At 41.2% G+C, this 21,952-nt stretch overlaps 1 protein-coding gene across 4 annotated transcripts in view; it reads left to right on the top strand.

The window, feature by feature from the left end:
- Positions 1–10,546, top strand: part of CSNK1G3 (casein kinase 1 gamma 3) — a 115,198-nt gene extending 104,652 nt beyond the window's left edge. For all 4 annotated transcript variants that reach the window (XM_046000035.1, XM_046000038.1, XM_046000037.1 and 1 more), the window contains one exon: positions 8,076–10,546. In XM_046000035.1, the coding sequence (XP_045855991.1) occupies positions 8,076–8,130 (55 nt within the window). In that variant the 3' untranslated portion in view covers positions 8,131–10,546. The remainder of the gene's footprint in view (positions 1–8,075) is intronic.
- Positions 10,547–21,952: the final 11,406 nt, after the last annotated feature.

Raw genomic sequence — 21,952 nt, forward strand, 5'->3', positions numbered from 1 at the left:
CTGGACACCTGCTTTGGGCCAGCTCAATTCCCTTTTCCCATTTTTTTGGACCCCACTTATGCCACCTGGATTTCAGCAATAGTCTGAATCTGCCCCAACCCTTCAGTAGATGGTACACCATAGGGAAGGTGGCGGTATCTAAGCACTCGTGTGTAATCTGCATATGGTAACTACCATGGAAAGGTGGGAAAAAACCTGTGAGAGCTTCTAAGAAGCAAGATGACTGAAGGACAGGCTGATCAGGGAATGCTTTGTGGAGGTGGCTTTGCAGAATGGCATACTGATTTATTTAGTTGGGATGGTGTGGCCGTATAGATGTTTGTGTGATTGGGTTTCTCATCATAGGTGTTGGAAGATGAGAAAAAAGCAAGTGTGGTGGGAAAGCTGTTCCTGAAGGAGAGGTCCTCCATAGCCTGGAGCCTCGAGTCCAGCTTCCTTGGCACGGCCCACGGCCCTTCGTGCCTCTTGTAGTCCAACCCCTGCTTCTCTTGTCCTGCCCCGTTTTCTGTTCCGAACGCTCTATTCTCTGGGTTCCTTAAGTCTGCCGTTGGTATGTTATCCTCCTTAACTCTGTCCCACTTCGTGAAACTTTTTGAATTTCTTGTATGCAAGGCCTTTTTCATTTTCAGATACCCGGTGCCCAAAACAGTAGGCCTCAGTGACTTACTACTAAATGATTACAACTGAATCATTTGGTGCATCTGTACAGTGGAGTTACTCAACAGTGTAAAATAATGAGGTGGAAAACATGCTAAGTGAAAGGAGCCCCGCACAAAAGGCCACGTGTTCTGTGATTCCATTGATGTGAAATATCCAGGATAGGCCACCACAGGGAGAAAAATCCAGTTATTGCCTAGGGCAGGGGAGAGGAGGGTGGGAGAAGCTGTTAGTAAGTTAGGTTCTCTGTTGCTTTTGGGGGGCAATGGAAGTGGTTTCAAGTTTGATAGTGGTGAGGGATGTAAATGTATTAAAAACTCCTGAATGGTATACTTTAAAAGCATTAATTTTCTGATAACTTGAATTATATTTTAATAGAGCTTTTTGTTTGTTTGTTTTTAACATGGATAGCAACCCATAATTTCGGTAAAGCCCGATTGCAGATGGGTTTCAGAAATCCTCCGACCTTCCCTGCCTCTTCACTGGCGCATTTGCTTTCCCTTTTATCAGGGTGACTCCCACATTCCTGCAAGTTTGTTAGTGCTTTCCTCATACCTTCTTAGTCTGTGGTGAGGGGCCGTGAGTGTGGTTTTCTCCTAAATTGCATCTTACGCTTGCTTCTCTTCTCTCTCCCACCTTTTTATAGTTTTCTAGGAACCTGCCAAGAATTCCCTTTCAAAATGGGTTTCCAGCTCCCTCTCTTTCTTCTTACCTGTAATTGGTGGAGGCCCCTTTCACCACCCCCCATTAATAATAATGTATTTCACATTGGACATTTTAGAGGCCCAGGCTTCCTGGAATAGTATCCTATAGGGCTCGATATATAATTTCCAAGTGATGGAAAATGTTCTCTTGTCCTGCATATAAAATGACTCATTCATTAGTAATGAAATTTTGCTCTCCTCACTGTGGCTAAGAATTTTTTTTCAAGACAGGTGACACAGGGGGTATTACCCTCATTATTCCTTCCAGGAATTTAGGAAAACAAAGCTTCCTTTGGTTTAGTTACTGAGTTTTAAGGTAGTTTGTAATGATCTTTTTTCACCTTTATTTCTCTTTGTGTCCCCTTGCCACCATTTACTGAACAGTTACTGATTACAAAAGTCAAGGCCCCTGCACTCCCTTAGAAAAGATAGAAAGTACACAAGTAACTTTCACGTAGTGATCCACAGTCCTGGCTTCAAGTCACAAGCATTTGGGGAGTTTCAAAAATACGCTAACACTTAGACTGAGCTCTGTCAGTTTCCGATTTAATTGTTCTGTGGTTGGGGTCTGGTGGACAGTGGTTTTTTTTTTTTTTTTTTTAATTTTATTTACTTCTAAAAAGATAGAGCATGAGTGGGGGTGGGGTGAGCAGAGGGAGAAGCAGACTCCTTACTGGAAGCCTGCCGTGGGGCTCGATCCCAGGACCCGGGGATCCTGACCCCCGCCAAAGGCAGATGCTTAACTGACTGGGCCACTTAGGGCACCCCTGGTTGACAGTAATTTTAAAAAGCTTGTAAGCTGATCCTGAGGAGCAACCAGGATTGAGAGTCATTGGTCTAAAACCAGCTATTAAAGGATTAGCTCATAGGACACAGTGTGACTGGATTTAAGAGACTGGAAAGTGGAAGATCAGAAACATCTTCACGGCTCACGGTGCATTTGCCCTGGTTCTCCAAGGTGAGCAGGCTTGGCTGAAGAGTTGGGTGCAGGAGTCCGAGAGAAGTAGCTAAACAACATGGGAGCGGACAGAGTGAGGCAGGTCTGAGAAGTGATCCACTTGTGTATTGTGTGTGTGCACATGCACACACACACACACACACACACACACACACACACACGAATGCATCCCCCTGGGAGCTGAGATAGTCTAACTGCCCGATTGCAAAGGGCTTTAGTAGGCAGGTGAACAACAGCAACAATAAAGACATGATCCTTTTCCAACATAAAAAAGCAAGCTGTGGTTTTTAAGCCAAGAAATGGTATAATCAGATTGAACCTTGACAATTAGTTTGGCAGCACTTTTGTGGCCTGTGTCATTTCCTGGGGTTCATTAGATGACATGAAATCAATTCATCCTCCCTCCTGCTCTCCCATCTATAGTACTGACTGCCTAGAAAGGCATCTTGATGCAAGATGAGACTAAGAGGAGAGGGAAATAGATCAGAACCAAATTATAAGAGCCGTGTGGACCTAATGCCCTAGACTGCGATGAACAGTGGTGAGATTTAAAAGGCAGAGGGCAAGGCCATCTCTCTGCTGGGGTGAGTTGGGATGGCACATTGGAGAGAAGAAGACACTTAGCCTGGGTGTCTGTTAAGAGGCTCTTAGCAGTGAGGGAGGTAAGACGTTCTGAAGTAAGCCAGCATGAGAGGATGGTACAACTTTAAACGTCATTTCAGACTTGAGAGACTAATGGCATGTGGATGGAGAGGAAGAAATTGAAGATGAGGCTGGATGTGCAGGTTTCCAGTTGGAGTAGTTACAGGGATGGTCTTGGGCCTCTATCTGAACCCTTCTTGCCTGACTGTTAAGTTACGGGGTTTTTACACCAAGATGTCAAGAGATAAAAAGTTACATTTACATGTATAGATTTGAAGGGGGCAAATCCTTTGTCAAAGAATTAAAGACAGATGTCTTAAAAGCTGTTTTCTTTATGCTCAGTAACGTAGATCAGGAGAAGCAAGGCTCTGGAGTCCCAGGTGAGTAGGGCCCGGCACCCGTCGAGCAGTCTCTCAACTGAAGGTGGAGCCATTGAGTCATTAGAGAAAGGACACATAGGAACTTCCGCCAGATAGAGACATGTGTGTCACTTTCAGGTATGTGAGAAGGAGGTCTAACACATGCATCCAGGAAGACAGTCAAATCCTAGAGTCAGGAAAAGAGGCAATGGATGAAGGGGAAATGGTGCAGAATCTCTTAGCAAAGCCTCGGCCCTTCTGTATGTTTTTCACATAGTTGAAGACTTTGATCTCCTGTTTAGCACCTGAACAGTATTTACAGCAATAGCCCTCAAGTTCATCAGAAGCAGGATTTACTATTTATTTGGAAAGAATTTAGGAGCAGAGCTGTGGTGGGCACCTGGGTGTCTCAGTCAGTTAAGTGTTTGCCTTTGGCTCAGGTCATGATCTCAAGGTCCTGGGATTGAGTTCTTCATAGGGCTCCCTGATCAGTGAGCAAGCCTGCTTCTCCCTCTCTCTCTGCCCCTCCCCTCTGCTTATACACTCTTTCTCTCACTCTCTCTTTCAAATAAATAAATAAAATCTTAAAAAAAAAAAGAGTGGAGCTGTGGCTTCAAAGCTTATAGGCTAGCTGCAGAATCATGTCAGAAGCATGAACCTGACTTGTGAGAGCATACTGGCTTATTGGAAACACATAGGCATAAGCAAGAAAGAGCCAAGAGAAGGAAAAGCATTGAGAAGAACATGATTAAATGTCTGGCCAGCTTGATCAGTTTCCCCAGGGTTGTCAGTAGTCCACATCTGAAGAGACCCCAAATGAGGCGTGGACTAACAAATAAGTAAATGTCACCACTGAGCAGCTTGGAGAAAAATGTGTCTAAAAATTTCAAAGGTGTGGGTCATTTTCTAAGACCAGCTAGTTAAATGTAGTGATCAAAGTAACCTGCTCGCCTCCCCTCTGGGAGCTTCCTTCTGTGCTCATTGCTGCACCATTTGCTATCATTTGCAGTTACTGTTACCAATAACTTCTGTTCCTGTTTGACTTGAGCCACATGTTAGAATTACCTTGTTTCCTTGTACACATGGCCCACATTCTTGTAAGCTGATGCCGTGGTGGGCCCTCAGGATGTGCAGTGCTCAGCTCACAACTCCTGGGACTGGGACTTGCGGGAAACGGAGAACGGGAGGGGAGACCTGACAGGTGCACTTTGGCAGAGCAGGGCTTCTGGGGTTTAGACTCCTGTAAGAATCTGATGCAAACTGATTTTCTCTAGGGAAGCTTCCACAGGCACTCAGATCTGCATTTTGTGAGATTTCCCTAGGGCTTGTGGGCCCGAGGTAAGAACTCCAGCTTGTAGTAAGTAATGTAGTAAGAACCTTTTGACCAGGTTCTTACTGTAGGAGTTGCACTTAGGAGGCAAATCATCCATTTATTCAGTAAATACTGAATGAGTCCCAACTGTGTGCCCGTTTGTGGCATGGATCTGTGCAAGAGTCCTTACGAAGCTTACTTTTTATGTGGAGGAGATAATCAGTAAATAAATAAGATAAATTCATATTAGTCCTTGGACTGAGAGGAGTGTTAAAGGGTCATGTGACAAAATGGCCATGTGGGAGCAGCCTTGCTTTAGATGGAGCGCAGTTGGTATGATTTCTGAATCACAGGCTGTAAATCATCTGCTTTGGTAATGAGTTTTAAGAAACCAGCCACAGGTTAAATATCAATTTTCTTCTTTTGATAACTATAGTCTATTTTGAGACCATCTCTTCTTTATGTGGATGCATTTGTATTGCCTAGAGCAATGCTGCCCTCTGGTGGTTATCTGTTTAATAGCATGCCAGCTTCTCTGTCAAATGTGTTTCAAGGGTGTATGTACTCTTTATTTGGTGGGGTTTGTTTCTAACAAATAGATGTCTTTTTTTAGGTGGCCTTTTAATTAAAAGGCTTCTATACTCATGGTTCATTTGAAAGTTTTATTTAGTCTCAGGTAAATGCTTAGTCTCAGTAAATGCTTTTCTGTGTTAAATAATACAGAATTGAAGGAAAGATGACCTAAGAAATAGGACAGACTCACCTTGAGTTGGAAAGCAGATTGATGATACTAGAAAAATAAGTCAGACAAGGTGAATTGCTAATATAAGTGTGGAAAATCTGGAACTTGTTGATCAAAACATGTATTACATTAAATTCCCTATTCCAAAAGTCTTATTAAAACACTTTAAAAAAAAAAGATTTTATTTTATTTATTTGACAGACAGAGATCACAAGTAGGCAGAGAGGCAGGCAGAGAGAGAGAGAGGGGAGGAAGCAGGCTCCCCGATGAGCAGAGAGTCTGACACGGGACTCGATCCTAGGACTCTGGGATCATGACCTGAGCTGAAGGCAGAGGCTTTAACCCACTGAGCTACCCAGGCGCCCCTAAAACACTTTTTTTTTAAAAAAGATTTTTTCTAAAATTATTTATTTATTTGACAGACTGAGATCACAAGTAGGCAGAGAGAGGAGGAAGCAGGCTCCCTGCTGAGCAGAGAGCCTGATTTGGAGCTCGATCCCAGAACCTTGGGATCATGACCTGAGCCGAACGAAGGCAGAGCCTTTAACCCACTGAGGCTTTAACCCAGGCACCCTGCCCCTAAAACACTTTTTAATAAACACTTATTAAAACATCTTTTCAGCAGAAAAACTTAAAAGATTGTAGTTTCGAATTTGAAGACACAAATACAGTAGTTGGAAACTGGGAACATTATTAATAGACTTTTGTATTAAATAACAAATTTCCATTGAAATGTGATCATATTCTTAAATTCTAAATATTTGCCCTGTTTCTTCTAAATACCAATTAAAAAATTTTTTTTACAATGTGAACATTTTATGACTATCCTTTTATTGAAAGATTTTCTTTTTTTTGAACAATGGTCTTCATCTCTTAAAATCTGAGTTAAATAATGTTTTGTTTCACTGTTTTAGAAAATTTATATAACAGTTTTGAGAAAGTATTTAGGTAACTGACAGTTACAAGTAAAGTTGACTTGTTTTTATAAATCCAGAAAAAAATCTATTGTACCCAGAGGCTTCTTTCACAGAAGTAGCTCTTTTCAACGCCCTTGGTTGGTTGCTCTGGTGGTCACCATAGTAAGAGTAAAAATCATAACGATTGATAATTGCACAGATTTCTAGTTGAGTCTGTGGCAGCTGACATATAAAGGTTTGAATTATTCACACTCCATGGTCTAATCATTCTGTGCTGTTTGAATGGGGTGGAAAAATCCAGTCACTTAGTTTGGTTTCGAATGCCCCACAGTGATTTCATAGTCATAGCATAAATCACAATAAATGGTCTGAAATTACTTTTGACTAACGATAATGTGGGTGGAGAGATTGTGTAATTTAGATATACAGGCTGGGTTTCTGTTTACATTTCTTTCACAGAAAGACATAAAAGGTATCTAACAATTATTTCATCTTCCACAATCTTTTGCTGGAGAGGACACTTGAAGCTAGGGTGGTCTCCATTATGCTTGGCTTGAAATTACTCATTTAATATCCTTCTTTGCAGGCCGGCTGGTAAGAATTAGAGGAACATTGTTAGAAGGTCACATTCTGTACAAGCTTTGAATTGGCTGCATTTTGTTGATTGAATCACCATGTATATAGATATTTCTTTAATTACAGACAGGATTTACATATTTACATACGCACACACACTAGACTTTGATGGAAAAGAGGAGAGAGCCTCTGTGTGTTGCCTGTCTTCATCACATTCTGAGAGATGGGACTTTCCTTTAAGTGTGGAAGGGGAGAAGAGCCAGACCTGTATTTGAAGGAATGCCAGGCTTTTAGAATAGATGTATGCGTGTGTATGTATTTTTGTGTGAGTTTCTGCTCAGTGATTCTCCTCTACCTGTGAGTTGGTGCCAGCCTCACCGTCGCTCCCCCCATGCTGCATGTGTTTTGTCTTCTCATGACTAGGAGAACTTAAAATGGAAAAAACCAGGTCTCTAAGGCATCATCTCTAGATTTTTTTTTTTTACTTAAGAATGAAGCTCCGTATGTTTTTCCCTCATAGACTGCAAAATTGAATCACCTTGATGATGCTATTTTTAATGTTAAGTGCAGCTTTTACTTTAATTAACTTAGATCAGTTTGACCTTAACCCTTAAAGAATTAAAAAGTGTCTGTCTTGACATGCTAGTTAATGCCTTTTCTCTCTTCCAGTTTGTAAATGTGGTGGAGAATGTTGGTTGAAGAGTCTGTTTGGGCTTTCTCTTTTTCTTCTTGGAATCTCATTCTTGGCGAAAACCAGACCCTGAGTATTAGGATCATTATTGCTTTTCTGACAGTGACTTTAATAATCATATACAAATATCAAGAATAAAGGGAGAGAATGCGTAAGATGAATTTTATACAAGCATGCCCCTGCCAGAGGTTAATAAGTATTCAGAGTAAAAGACGGTGGGTCAGTGAACATTCAGAACTCTCTAGTTCCTCAGTGAGTCTTGATGCAAGGCCTTTCCAATTTAGTGGCTTCTTGTAATGTTGCCTAGACTCTCTGCCTGTCTTCCTAAAAGGCACGTTGGTTACGCAGTAGTAATAACTCTGCCCTAGGTTCACTAATATATTTGCTTCCTTGGCATGTTCACCATGTATCTTGCATTGCTTTTTACGACCATTGAAATTAATACGCTAAACTCAGCCTTGACTCTGTGATCCTCTAGTACCTTTATAATACAAGAAGTGTTTCCCTCCGTCTGCAGGTGCTGCTGTTTTTTCAAACGAAGGAAAAGGAAAACCATACAGCGTCACAAATGACTCTGGACACAGACAGATCATGGGGAGTTACTTACGTGTTCATCTGCTGTCTTGTGATTAAAATCATCTCTGTAGTGACCACATACATTTTCGAGGACTCACTCTTAGAAACAAAATGTCATACTTTCATACTTCATTTTGTGGTTGTCTTACATTCATATTTTTTTCTAATTTAACTTTTATGGAAGCTTTAAAGTTTTGTCCAAACATGAGTGCTTTGCCCATCAATGAATGGAACGGACCAAGGAGGTGGTACTGACGGATACCGTTCTGAGGACATTTTCCAGAAGCTTCTCCTCCTGTTGTAGAAAGCAGTACAGTGTCTTCAGTGTCAAACAGCCACATGCCTAATCTGGTTTTTTTATAACTTCTGTAAGAGCATAATCAAGCAGGAGTTTTCTCCCCAGTGGAATAATGCAACAGAGAAGACGCAGTTGCCCAAATATGTAAAAGAAGTTATTTTGTGAGAAGTTCATTTCTCGTGTGACATCTGCATTGATTTCAGTATTACTGATGGTACTGCTATTCATGAGTCATACTAACATTCTCGCTGTGAAATCATGGTACAGTCACTGCCCAGAGGTACTGAGGGAAAAGCTCTATGGGTTCGGCAGACGGTAGCGGTCGAACGAATCACAAGTAGCACGCTAGGTAGGAGCTCTGCTTTTGTGGCCCCACGACGCCAAGTACAGTGTTGCTCAAGTGGCAGAAGCGCTTTTTTAAAAAAGAAAAAAAAAAAAAAAGCAAAATATTTGTATAATGTAACTTTATGCTTCCAGATAATAATGTATGTTAGACAGCAAGAAATGAATACTTCGAGAAATGAAATATGTTGGAGTTTTTTTGTTTTTTGTTTTTTTAAAATACACTAAGGAGAAGAAATAAATGTGAATCTCATTGCAATGTGTAAGGTTGAAGTCCAAGGAGATCCCACTGAAACCTACTGCTGAGTGATTACATTCTCCCCTAAACAGAAAATTTTGGATGTGCCATGCAGTGGTGTCTGTCTATTAATTATTTGCTCTTTGGTTAAAAAAAAAATAGTAAGAAAAAGAAAAGACCCCCAGCAGTAAAAACTGGGTCACTCTCTTGCCCTCTGTGCACATTAGTCTCTTGTATTCAACTTTGCTGGTTCTCTGGAATTTTCCTACTTTTTAGTGTAATTTTGATGATCGGAAACTATTTTGGAAAGGATGGGTCAGGTGCTTTGCCTCCATAGTCTTTTGAAGTGCCTGGATATGAACAAAGTAACAGTTCTGTGAAGAAAAAGGAAACCCATGCCACTCTTTAAGTCTAGTTTGTTTTAAGCCATAAAGACACAGGTATTCTTTGGTATCATTCTACAAGCCAGACTCTTCAAGAAGAGTTAAGACAAAAAGACTGGCTAGAAAGAGAACGAGTTCTTTCAAATCTCGCATTCACCTGTCATTGATAAGGTTGTTACTTGCTCTTTCCACGCAGCCCTTCCTTTGTCTTTAAGTGCGTGCCTTCCGGCGTGCTTATTTATTTTTGTTGTCTCAAGGTAACATTTGAAATGTGTAATTAAAGGAAATAAATTACGTTTTTGACTTCATTATTGCATTTGCAGGGATTTAATTGTACTTTGTAACTTATTTTTCTTATTAGCCAAAAGTTCAGCGTGTTGCTTTTTGATGAATTAGGCACCCATATGAATACTGCAGATCAGGACATTGTTTATCACCGTTGCTCTGAATCGTCTCAATGGTCTTTTCAAGTTCTTGATTTTAAAGGCCCACGCTCAGCCTAGAAGACATTTGCTGAATAATTTGGTCAACAGTTTCCATTCTGTTTGTATACTGTCATGATGTCTTAAACGACAGGAGTTACATACTGAGTTTTCATTTTTTGTTTGCCTTGAGCAACGTAGATGGATGTTTTGGCCATTATAATGTGAAACCACTTTTTTTCTTTACAGTATTTGACCAAATTTGTGTGTCTATGATATTTGTAAATACATGCGATATCTGTATTTCTTATCATAAGCCTATTTAGTTTTATTCTCAGTAGGGTTTTTGGACTGTACAGTGTTTATATGATCTGAACTCCTTATACATAAGAAGGTGTGTATATTAATCCAATTATGGACTTAAAATATTTTAAAAGTATAAATACCCTTATTTGCTGCAAAGACCAGTGTGTAGACATTTGCTTTTTAGCAATATTTTTAAGTGCTCCATTTTAATGCCAAGGAATAAGTCTTTTGGCAACACAAACTGGTCAGTAATAGGTAACGCAGGTATGTTCAGGTTAAGCCAACAATGTTTTGCATTTTTATGCTTCTTTTCTGTCAACACTAATGAAGTCAACATTGCCTGAATGTCTGAATAATGAAACACATCCCTGTTTAAAAGTATGTAACTGAAAAAGAAATAAAAAATAAAGTAGTTTTTTTAAACTCGCTTTTCCCCCCTTCCTCTGATCACGGGTGAAGTGATGCTACTCGTATTAACCCGAGACAGGAACTTCACAAATCTGGTTCATTGAATTTTGTGTACGTGAAGAGCCGAGCTAAAGGAATATGCTTTTGTGTTTTGCGTTTCTGTTGGGATGTTGCTCTCTGGGAGCCCCATCATAAAGAGTACATACCAGGAAGTAGCTGAGCTTTCTTTAATCAGAGTTCAAGAAAAAGCCTTTTATACGCCCCTGAACCATTTAATAGAGCACTTAATTAAAACTAACTAACTTAATTAAAACTAACGCCATTAAGAAAGCCAGGAAAAGAAGCAGGATCATTTTATTCCTCATAAAAAATGAAGTCCTCCTGGGGTGTGCACAGAGATGAAACACGATTAATCCACTTTTCAGTGAACGCCTTTATCATTGCAGACGGAGGGCATCTATCTGGGACAGCCTCTCACAGCTGATCCTGTGCCAGGAACAATCAGAGGAGATTTCCCAAATGGTGTTAAAAGTGCTGTGCTCGCGGAGAGACGCCCCAGGTAAGGTAAGGCAAAGCAGCTCACGCTCGGCACTAGCATTCAGAGACCGCAGATCTGGAGAGGAAACGGAACGGTCAAAAGGCCCGATGTAGAAAAAGCTGGTTTTAAGAGGGGGATTCGGTTGGAAGGACGCAGTAGCTGCACCAGCCAGCGCCCTTGGCATCGTGAGTGGCTCCCGCGGTGGCGATGTCTGTCGTCACAGCCTGCGGAGAAGTCCGGTGGAATCGCCAGCTTCCCACATGCTTGATGCTGGTGTAGAGTCGGGATCGCCCTGTGTCTCTGTGTTGCTCCCTCCCGGGCTGTTTTCATCGTCAGGGACACTTCTCCTGCGTGAGAGAGAAGTGGCCACCCAGCAGCTTCAGACGCCTGCCGTCTTCGTGACCTCAGCCAGGACAGCAGTTCCTCTCGGCGGTCCTAACAAAACCCCAAGACCGGCACTGCTTGCTTCCTCGGTTCACAAGCCCGTGCCAATTACAATTACAAGCCAATTACTGCGGCCAAGGGAAGGCTGTTTGCCCACCTTTAGAGGACACACTGGCCTGAGAGGTGAGGTGCAGGGGGTTTTAGCCAAGAGGAAGCAAGGGCCTTAGTAACAGAAGTCAGAGCGAACCGGCATCACTGAGGCAAAACCCATAGGCAGCCACTGTCCTGATGAGAAAAACGAGAGAAGCGAAAGGCAAACCTAACCATTTTAAATTCGGACACGTTCTTGTTACTGGGCTTCTACTGATCTGAATCTGTTCTTAGAAATGACGCATAGTATGTAAAAACATTTGAAAAGTGTTCTAGACTCAGGTAAGGACGGTGGTCCCCAGCATCTTTGGCGTGCTTTTGTTTTTGTCGAGCGTGAAAGGTGTTGGTGATAGAGCTGAATTAGTAGAGTGAAAAGCTGCTTTTTCCCTGCAAGGGTACAAGTAAGTGGAGTCACAGAACTTTGCTGATGTTCTGGATAACTAGTTTCTTCTCTGCCTAAGTCTTATACAGACTCACGTGTTATTTTCTTAGGAAATTGACTTAATGAGAACACATGGTCATAACCAAGGAAAGAAATAGGTATCATCCGGTAGTATTACTGGACTATGAAAATGCTTTTGCTAGAAAGACCAGTTGTTCAGAGGAAGGTTCACTGGATTCCAATCGTATTTAAATGTAAAAACACACCTGTACTTGTCTTCAGCGAGGGTTGGCAAACTTTTTGTGGGCCAAGAGGCAAAATTGAGACTCTTAAACACTTGTGTCACTAGAAAGAAAACAGATTTCCACTAATTTTTTATTGATGGAATCCAAATTATATGTTAATGCCTGAGTACAATTTAAAAAGAAAATCTAAGTCTAGTAATGGTAAGAATTGAATTATTTTGAGGGGATACTATTTCACTTATCTGGGGTTTGAAATCAGTGGCAAGTGTTCGTCTGTTAAATACTGATTGGTAGTGTGACTTTCCGTATTTCCTCTTTGAAAATTTCTTCCCGCAGATAGACACTGTTACCAGTTCTCACATGTATGATTTTCATTGAGTGTATTTATCACTTGGAAGGTACTTAGAGAATTGCATTAGATTCCTCTCTTGATATTTGTCCTTTGGTAGATCATTCCTTTGCAGGTACAATCACTTCCGATTGAAGGCCAAGTAAGTGTTCCTCAGTCGTACAGTTACATGGATTTTGAGATCCAAAAGTCCAGCCAGAACTATGGTTCGGTTTGGAAAATGGATACACTACGTATTGGTGTGGGAATGGAAATCCTGTTCCCTTTGAACCTGACCATGTGGGAAATTATATAAAGCAGCTTGAAATCACTCGTGATTTAAACACAAGTTGTTACCATATTGACTTTGCCGCAGTGTTAAGTTTCCCATCGAAGTGCTTTTCTGCCTTGTAGTTTGTTTTTTTTTTTTTAAGATTTTATTTATTTGACAGATAGAGATCATAAGCAGGGAGAGAGGCAGGCAGAGAGAGAGAGAGGAGGAAGCAGGCTCCCTGCCAAGCAGAGAGCCTGACGCGGGGCTCGATCCCAGGACCCTGGGATCATGACCTGAGCGAAAGGCAGAGGCTTTAACCCACTGAGCCACCCAGGCACCCCTGCCTTGTAGTTTTAAGTTGAATTTATTAAGAAGCATGATCAGATCTGCAGCACAGGCAGAATTCAGGGTTCATCTATAATAGGCAGAGGTGGTTCTCATTCAGCAAGTTCGCAGTCTTGGTCCTGAGCTGGAAAAAATTGCCGTAACACTTTACCACTGTCATCAAACTGCTGTACAGTTGAGCCAATCAGGATCCTCAGTTTCTGTTTCTGGTATGACTTCATGGAAGCGATGATGGCTAAGGCCACAAGGGTGAATGAAATACACCACTGACTACTGGTTCAGTAACCTGACAGATTCAGGTACATTCCACAAAACCCCTGCTGACAAGTGATACAAAGTATAAACACTGACTTTAAGCATCTTACATGTTGACAAGCTTTGTGAATTTGTCTAGTACACCTGTCTCCGCTCCCCACATTTTTGCCATCTTTTGCAACACATCTTAGCAAAGTCCATTTGATTCTGCACTGAGTTGGTGTTTTCCCAAGTTCCTCAAAAACATTCTTTAAAATAGTTGTTCTAGAGAGGGTCTTCCTAAAGACTAATTCTTGAGTCACTTCAAGCTCAGCACTGACTTCTCTAAGCAAACAAAAACTGGGCAGTATTGCTAAGGTCTGTTGGCTCATCACAAGCTAAGGAGAGCTGCTTGAAATCATTTGCCTTGCTTTTTAGTTGACTGTTGGTGTCTTTGAGGCTTCAAGCACCTGTCCTTTCTAAAAAGCTAGACTTCGACGAATTTATTTTCTCTGAGCGTACTTTCTGGCTGCTGGAATCCAATACGATTAACCTGAACTCACCATCCGTAAATAGCTCTGCTTGGCTAACAGTGAGCCCCGTGGGTGGGAAGTAACTGGTTTGTTGCCCCCTTGTTCTCATTTTTTCGAGTGTGTGAAAGAATTCTCCCGTCGTGATGAGATCCTCTGTTGTAAGTTTTCTCTTCTGACTGTTGCTTTCCTGTGAGCTGGGGATACTGTGACGAGCGCTTAGTCTGGTAATGTCACAATAAATTGTATTCTTTTCGCACAGCTGAAGTGTCATTGCGTAATAAACAGGATGCTTTGCCATGTAATTGTATGACAAATAATCACAGTCCACTGTGCCTTAAAAGTGCTACACTTAAAGTTCACTTTCCTTTCCTTTTTTTTTTACATGATTAATATGCACTAGTAATAAACAATAAAAATGTCTGTGTGACAATTTGTGTAGCACTTGAAATACTGTTGAATTCTAAGTGCATCATTGAGATTTGGAGCGTGTTGAACGGCAGTGTGTAGTGATGAGAATGCCACAGATGGTCTCTGTCACAATCATTCACCTCTGCCTTTGTAGCCCGGGAGCAGCCATAGACACTATGTAAACGAACGAGCTTGGCTGTGTTACAATAAAACTTTATTCATGGACACTGAAATTTGAATTGCATACGATTTTTATGTGTCATGAAATACTTTTTTTTCCCTAGTCTTTTATTAATGTGAATACCATTAGCTTGTGGACCAGATAAAAGCAGGAGGCGGGCTGGATTTGATTTGCTGACCATAGTTGGCCAACCTCTCTTCTAGTCCACATTGGATGGAATTGGGTATTTGAAGTAAATTATTTTGGTACCTGAGTGAATGTCACTACCTACCAAAAGATAACCTATCCTCCCTTTATGAAAGAAAGGGCCATTTTTCAATGACATCAAGAATGAGGATAGCCGTAAAGAAAATACACCACAGTGCAGGCGGGAGTTGGAAATAAAGCCAGTGAGGTATCTGTCTGCCATACGAAGTTAGATGTTGAAGCACGAAAGAGCATGGATTTTGAGATCAGACAGATTTAATGTGAATCTCACTTCACTTCTCTTGCAAGAACAACGGCAAAGTGATTTGACTTCTTAACATCCGTGTCCTCCCCTCAAATTGTGGATAACGCCTTCTCTGCAGCCTGGCTCTGAGGATTAGCAATAATGTTCATAATTTCTCTTAATTCAAGGTACCTTTTACCCTTACCCTTATAATGAAGTAGAGTTTACAACCAAGCGACACCTTGATTTCTCACGCAGAGTGTGCTTCTGCTCTGAGACAAGAATAAGGCCTGGTACTTATCAAACTTTGTCTTGGGTAGAAGCCATCGTTGCAATCTGTTGAGAAGTGTCTGTACCCTAATCCTGTCACGTTGCACCATTAGCTATCTTGCCTCCCTTAATGGCATTGATAAATTCATAGCTATCAATTCTATACTTTTTTTTTTTAAGATTTTATTTAATTATTTGAGAGAGAGTGAGAGAGAGCATGAGAGAGGAGAGGGTCAGAGGGAGAAGCAGACTCCCCATGGAGCTGGGAGCCCGACGTGGGACTCGATCCCGGGACTCCGGGATCATGACCTGAGCCGAAGGCAGTCGTCCAACCCACTGAGCCACCCAGGCGTCCCTCTATACCTTTATTGATGAAAATGTCAATCTGCGGAGAGCCAGTACCGGACTCTGTGTCGAGTCCCTGTAATCCTAGCTGAAGTTTAGTATTAATTCATTGAACTGATAATCACAATCTCTAAGCGTTCTAATGTATGAAAATCCACATTACTGCCATTGGTTTCTTACAGATGCTTTGTGGAAATCCAGAGGAACAAGCTAGGTAATTTCTTTGGCCGTTTCCATTATCCCATCCAAAATAAAAGGGGGGTGGGGGACTGGATTTAGTCTGATAGGATCCTTTCTAATGAATCCTTGTTGATTGCTAACAATCACTATTTCTATTACTAATATTACAAATTGCCTTTTAATGAATTCAGTCTCATCTTACTTAGAATCACATTATTTACCAATCTGTAAGCTACATAATCCATCTTTTAATTTTTCTTCTTTTTAAAGATTATTTATTTATTTATTTGACAGACAGAGATCACGAGTAGGCAGAGAGACAAGCAGAAAGAGAGGAAGGGAAGCAGGCTCTCCGCTGAGCTCTCCTGATCCCAGGACCCTGGGATCATGACCTGAGCCGAAGGCAGAGGCCTTAACCCACTGAGCCACCCAGGCGCCCCTTAAATTTTTTTTTTTAAATAAAAATTTCATGTCTCATCTCTCTTCTGTCTTGTTCCATTTACCCGCACACAGTCTTTCCATATGAAATCTGTCCAGGTCTGGATACTCAGTTTTCCTTTTTAAATATCTGTACCTATGATGGGCTTCATTTCCTTCTTGCTGTATCTTCCCTCTTAACTTTCCTGGGTGCAGGTTATTCTTGATTTAAAAAAAAAAAATAGTAGAACAAAACTGTAATAGGCTAAGCCTTATATTCTTTTTGTCATCCTCCCCCCTTGTCTTCAACTGGCTTGACACGTGGTTTATAAAACCCTTTTTTGTTGACTTCAGTATTTTTTTAAAAGACATCTTCAATGGGCGCCTGGGTGGCTGAGTGGGTTAAAGCCTCTGCCTTCAGCTCAGGTCATGATCCCAGGGTCCTGGGATCGAGCCCCACATCAGGCTCTCTGCTCAGCGGGAAGCCTGTTTCCTCCACTCTCTCTCTGCCTGCCTCTCTGCCTACTTGTGATCTCTATCTGTCAAATAAATAAAATCTTCAAAAAAAAAAAAAAGACATCTTCAACTAATTCCAAAAATCTCAACTGAGATTCTACCTTTTTTCATTTTCATTGGCAATGCACACTGTTTCGCCTCTTGTATGTATGCTTTTAAAAGCTGAGCTTGTCGGAAGAGATGCTTTTTTTTTTTTTTTTTTTTTTTTTTGGGCAAGCTTATTCCTTTTTTCTTCATCAGGATCATTTTTAATAGCAGAGCTAGAATCTCAGTCTTGAGCTCCTTTCATGAGGTATCAGAGATCTTAACATGAGTCGCTCACATTCTCTCTGGGCGCCTGACACTTCCACTTTATCACTCAATTCCTTATTGCCAGTCATTTTTGTGGTCTAGAGTAGATTTTTGCTATCTCCATTTCCTAAAGATTAGGTTTCTGGCATATAAAAATTGTCAGATGCTCTGCTTTTAGGGAGAAGAAAAGATATTCTTTGGACTTTCGGAGTTCTCTATCAACTATTAAGTTTTATGTTTCCATATTTTGTGTTCTTTTAACTAAAGTTGATGTATTTAGCGTTTTTCTTTCTTTTTTTTTCCACACTCAGTGCCCAATCTGATTTTCTTTCTCTGTTCTGGCATTCTGTACTATGACCCAGTTTTTCCTCTCTTCTTTGCCCCAGGATTTTATCTTGGGTGTCTTTAACTTCCCTGCAGGTGCATATCGTCTCAGTAGACTGCCCTGTGCCTCCCTTCTTACATGAATGTTCCAGTCAGAAATCTTACGCCCACTGGCAGTGACTCCTAAGTTGTATTTACCGTGCTCTGTTTTTACTGGACTCTTCCTGTTTGTGGTTTCCATCTGTGCTTTCGCGTGAGGATGTCTGTGTACGATTTTCAGGATTACTGCTAAGTTCTCTGCTTGAGTGAGTTACTTGGCCATCTCTAACCTGGTGGCCCTCTCTAACCTTCCCTGGCTTTTACCTGCTCTTTTCACCTTAATCCTCTTTCAGTTTAAAAATGACATTAACAAGTCAAAGAGGCCCTTCCTCAGAACTCATGAAGTTAACACTCTAAGCCATCTTAAATTGTGCTTTGGAAACGAAAATCCCATTTTAAAACATTGTATGAGTAGGAAAAGCACTTACTTCTTGTACTTTGTATTTTGTCCTGTGTCCCATAGTAACTTTGTCAGGATTATAAATCTTTATGATACATCAACATATATATTTTATATATACATAATTTATGTATATTATATAGCTATCATATATGTATATGTGATACATACATCACATATACAGTTAATTCAAGATACCTTCAGATTAATTCACCAGCTCTGCCAAATCGATGACATCACTAGTGGCCATGCTTCTGAAAACAAGGAGGTGGATGGCAGCCTCACTCCAGCCCTCTGATGGCAAGCATATCAGTGACAGCCCCATGCTTGTGGCTGACAGCTGGACGGCAGGTGCCACAGTCCTGTGGCCATGTTCCCACAGGCAGCTGGCCACCCACAACCTGCCCGCAGGGACTACACCCCAGGTATTGTGTTCAGCTCCTTTCTGATCTCCCTCAGCCCTGCCACACCCCTGCGAATAGTCTGCTTAGGACACTCCTTTGCCACTCCTTTTTGTGCCATCTCCTTCCTCCTCTTAAACTGACTGAGCCCTTGGGGTTCTAGGAATTTTGTTGGAATGAAGGGTCTGTTTAAAATAAAATGCTTAATAAATGCTTCCCTAGATTGGGAAACATATTTATTCCTTACGCAGTGCTTAAGGAAATGGAAAACTCTGTATTCTACATAGTCAACAGTAGGTAGGAAGATTTCTCTCCGAAGGTGTTAAACATTCTGACTAACCTTTGTTGGTGATAAAGCTTCTGCATGCCATCTGGTCCCTGCTGTCCTTTTTCTGTAGCAGAGATCATCAGCAATGACGACATGCATGTCCAACTTTCCCTTTCACGTTGAGAACACCGAGAAGTCAATTTCCCATCTTCCCTAATGGAAATGTTCAAAGCAGGCAAGCGTGCATCAGTTCTTATGCAAGAGAGAAAGCTGAGATGACTGACAATGATTGCATGTTGTTGTTGCCTCCCCTTGTTGTAAGCTAGATACGTTAGCCCTGGGGAACAAAGCATACACTGTATGTTACAGCTGCTTCAGGAGATGGCTTAACTTCATCCCAGAGTAAGAAAGATGGCCCTTTGTCTAGAGGTCTAGAAGCCTTGGCAGGGCTTTCTTAGAGCCCCCTCACAGAGATCGGCATGGATGGAGAGGGGGAGATTTTGTTTACTAATTTGAATAGATTTTTTGGGGGGACACCCTGGGGGGCTTAGTCAGGTTAAGCCTCTGCTTCGACTCAGGTCATGATCCCGAGGTTCTGGGATCGAGTCCCGCGTCGGGCTCTCTGCTCAGTGGGGAGCCTGCTTCTCCCTCTGCCTCTGCTGCTCCTCGCCCCCCCCCCCCACTTGTGCTTTCTCTCTCTGGCAAATACATTTAAAACAATCTTTAAAAAAAAATAGCACTTTTTTTTTTAAAGATTTTATTTATTTATTTGACAGACAGAGATCACAATTAGGCAGAGAGGCAGGCAGAGAGAGGAAGGGAAGCAGGCTCCTGCTGAGCAGAGAGCCCGATGCGGGGCTCGATCCCAGGACCCTGGGATCATGACCTGAGCTGAAGGCAGAGGCTTTAACCCACTGAGCCACCCAGGTGCCCCTAAATAGCTCTTCTTAAAAAGTGAGGTTATGAATGAATTTTATGTTTTAGACTTTTTAAAAAGTGTTTTGCAAATGAAGGATTAAAACCCTTGAAGGGAGTGGAGAGACAAGGAAACAGACTTTGGATACAGACTCTTGTTTTGGAAGGTGTGGCTAGGTGATGAAGAAATGACTTCTCAAGGGAGAAGAGTGTTTAGCTTGTGGCTTTAGGATTGGGGGAGCTTAAATGGGTATTTTTTTTTTTTTTTTTTTACTGGGGGAGGAATCTATCAATCTTGGGATGAGGCAGAAGCCATTGGTGAGGAAGAATGACATGGAGGAAAGGAAATCTCTGGGGAGATGAGCTAGGAATCCAAAGAAAGGGGAAGTGAGGGAGAAGGGGCTGATCAAATTAAGCTTTGTGGAGATGACTTGTCTGTGGGGTAGAGGGGGGTGAGAAAGTTATTCAAAGGAATGGCTCTACTGTCCTTGTTGGCTTGAGATGTGGGTGAGGCAGAGAGGAGGCTCCCTGTGGGTTGCTTTTTATCTGGAAGAAAAATGGAGCCATCAGGAGACTGGGGGTTCTCAAAAAAGTCAAAGACCAAACGTAATGATTTCAAACTTCATTTTGTTACAAGATCTGCTACCCTGACCTTCAGTTTTCCTTTAGGCAATGTGTAAAGTTACTGACATAAACATTATTGAATTACAAACTTGTAGTTTAAGTGAAAGAACTCTTTCCCATGCTGTTATAATGATAATCCTCTTTTAAAAAGAGCTTTTTGTATAAGAAGTGTTTTGCAAGCAAGTTGGTCCTTTTTAGAGGAGTCCTTGGTAATATAAGTTGTATTATGTATCTTGGTGACATTTTATAAGTGTTTCATATTAATCATCTTCCATTGCTTTTGGCATGGATATAGAAATCTAGTTAGCTTGAGACTGAAACATTCTCTGCCAATACAACGTAATATTTTGCTTTCAGGTATGTGTAGACCATAAATTGTGATCTTCATGTATTTACATTGTGAATATTATACACGAAGGCTAAAGTTTTCCTAAATCTGATGTTATCCAAAATGAAAACAAGGGAAGTGCACAAAATTCTATTGCTTCTGATTTTGCTAGTAGAGGAAGAAAATAATGGAAAATAATGAAATAGAACAGGAAATTAACTTGATTACTCTGCTATATGCTTTCTATCGATTAAAAATATACATTTAAAATTTCATTTTATCTCAGAAAAAAACAAATTGTATGTTTTAGCGAGCGACACTCTGAGTCACCGAGACAAGTGAGTTTCGTGTATTTTGCAATTCACATAAGAAATTTCTTCCTCTGGGGGGCGCCTGGGTGGCTCAGTGGGTTAAAGCCTCTGCCTTCAGCTCAGGTCATGATCCCATGGTCCTGGGATCGAGCCCCGCATCGGGCTCTCTGCACAGCAGGGAGCCTGCTTCCTCCTCTCTCTCTCTGGCTGCCTCTCTGCCTACTTGTAATTTCTGTCTGTCAAATAAATAAATAAAATCTTTAAAAAAAAAAAAAAAAAAAAAAAAAAAAAAAAAAAAAAAAAAAAAGAAATTTCTTCCTCTGGGAACAGAATTAGATTTTACTTGTCTCTTTCCATCTTTTGTGCTTCATTAATATACTTAGAGTGAATAACACATGTGTAATACTAAATAAAGATAATACATTTAGGGGTCAAAAAGAATACGAATGCAGATGAGTAGTGCTTTTAATTGCTAATCTGAAAGTGTTCTTCCTACTAGACATTTTGTCATTGGAAGGATGTCATTGTGGGATTTTACCAAAAAATCCTGAAAATAAGCCAATTTTTGTAGGTTTCTTCTATGTGAACATAGATGTATAATCCTAACTATCTTATCTATCTCTTTCTACCTACCTACCTATGTATCAGAGAGCAAATTCACGTCACAAAAATCTGTCATTTTGAGCATTTTAAATTGTACAGTTTTGTGGGGTTAAGTACATTGACAGTGTTGTGCTACGAACACCTCTAATGGATTCCAGGACATTTTCATCACTGTAAAGAGAAACCCCACACCCAGTAAGCCGTCACTTTCCATGTCCCTGATCCCAGCCTCCAGCAACCTCTCCCCTACTTGGGTCTCTGTTGACTTGCCTACTCCAGGAAGTTCATCCAACTGAAATCACACAACCTTTTGAAAATAGTTCTTGCCCTCAGCATCGTGTCTTCAAGATTAATCCCTGTGGTACCACATACCAGTATTTCATTCCTAGCTCATGCCTACTTCATGCCTATCCATAGTTTATGCCTAGTTGATGCCTGGTAACATTTCATCATGTGATCATTTCTGTTGCTTTTTATTGCATCTCACCCCTGAAATCCCTACACTACACGTATTTATGAAGCTAGTGGCTTTTCTCTCTGTAAGGGTAGTCCCCTTAGGAGATGACGGGTTGTTAAGTTGTGGAAAGTTCTCAAGAGATTTCTTTTTGGATTTCTACACCCAAGTGGTGATAAGGCCCCACACTCCTCTTTACTTGCCTTCACCAAGTTGAATGTTCCGTCATCGTATGCCTTAAAA

This window comes from Meles meles, chromosome 3 (assembly GCF_922984935.1).
Source record: "Meles meles chromosome 3, mMelMel3.1 paternal haplotype, whole genome shotgun sequence".
In the NCBI taxonomy this organism is placed as follows: Eukaryota; Metazoa; Chordata; class Mammalia; order Carnivora; family Mustelidae; genus Meles; species Meles meles.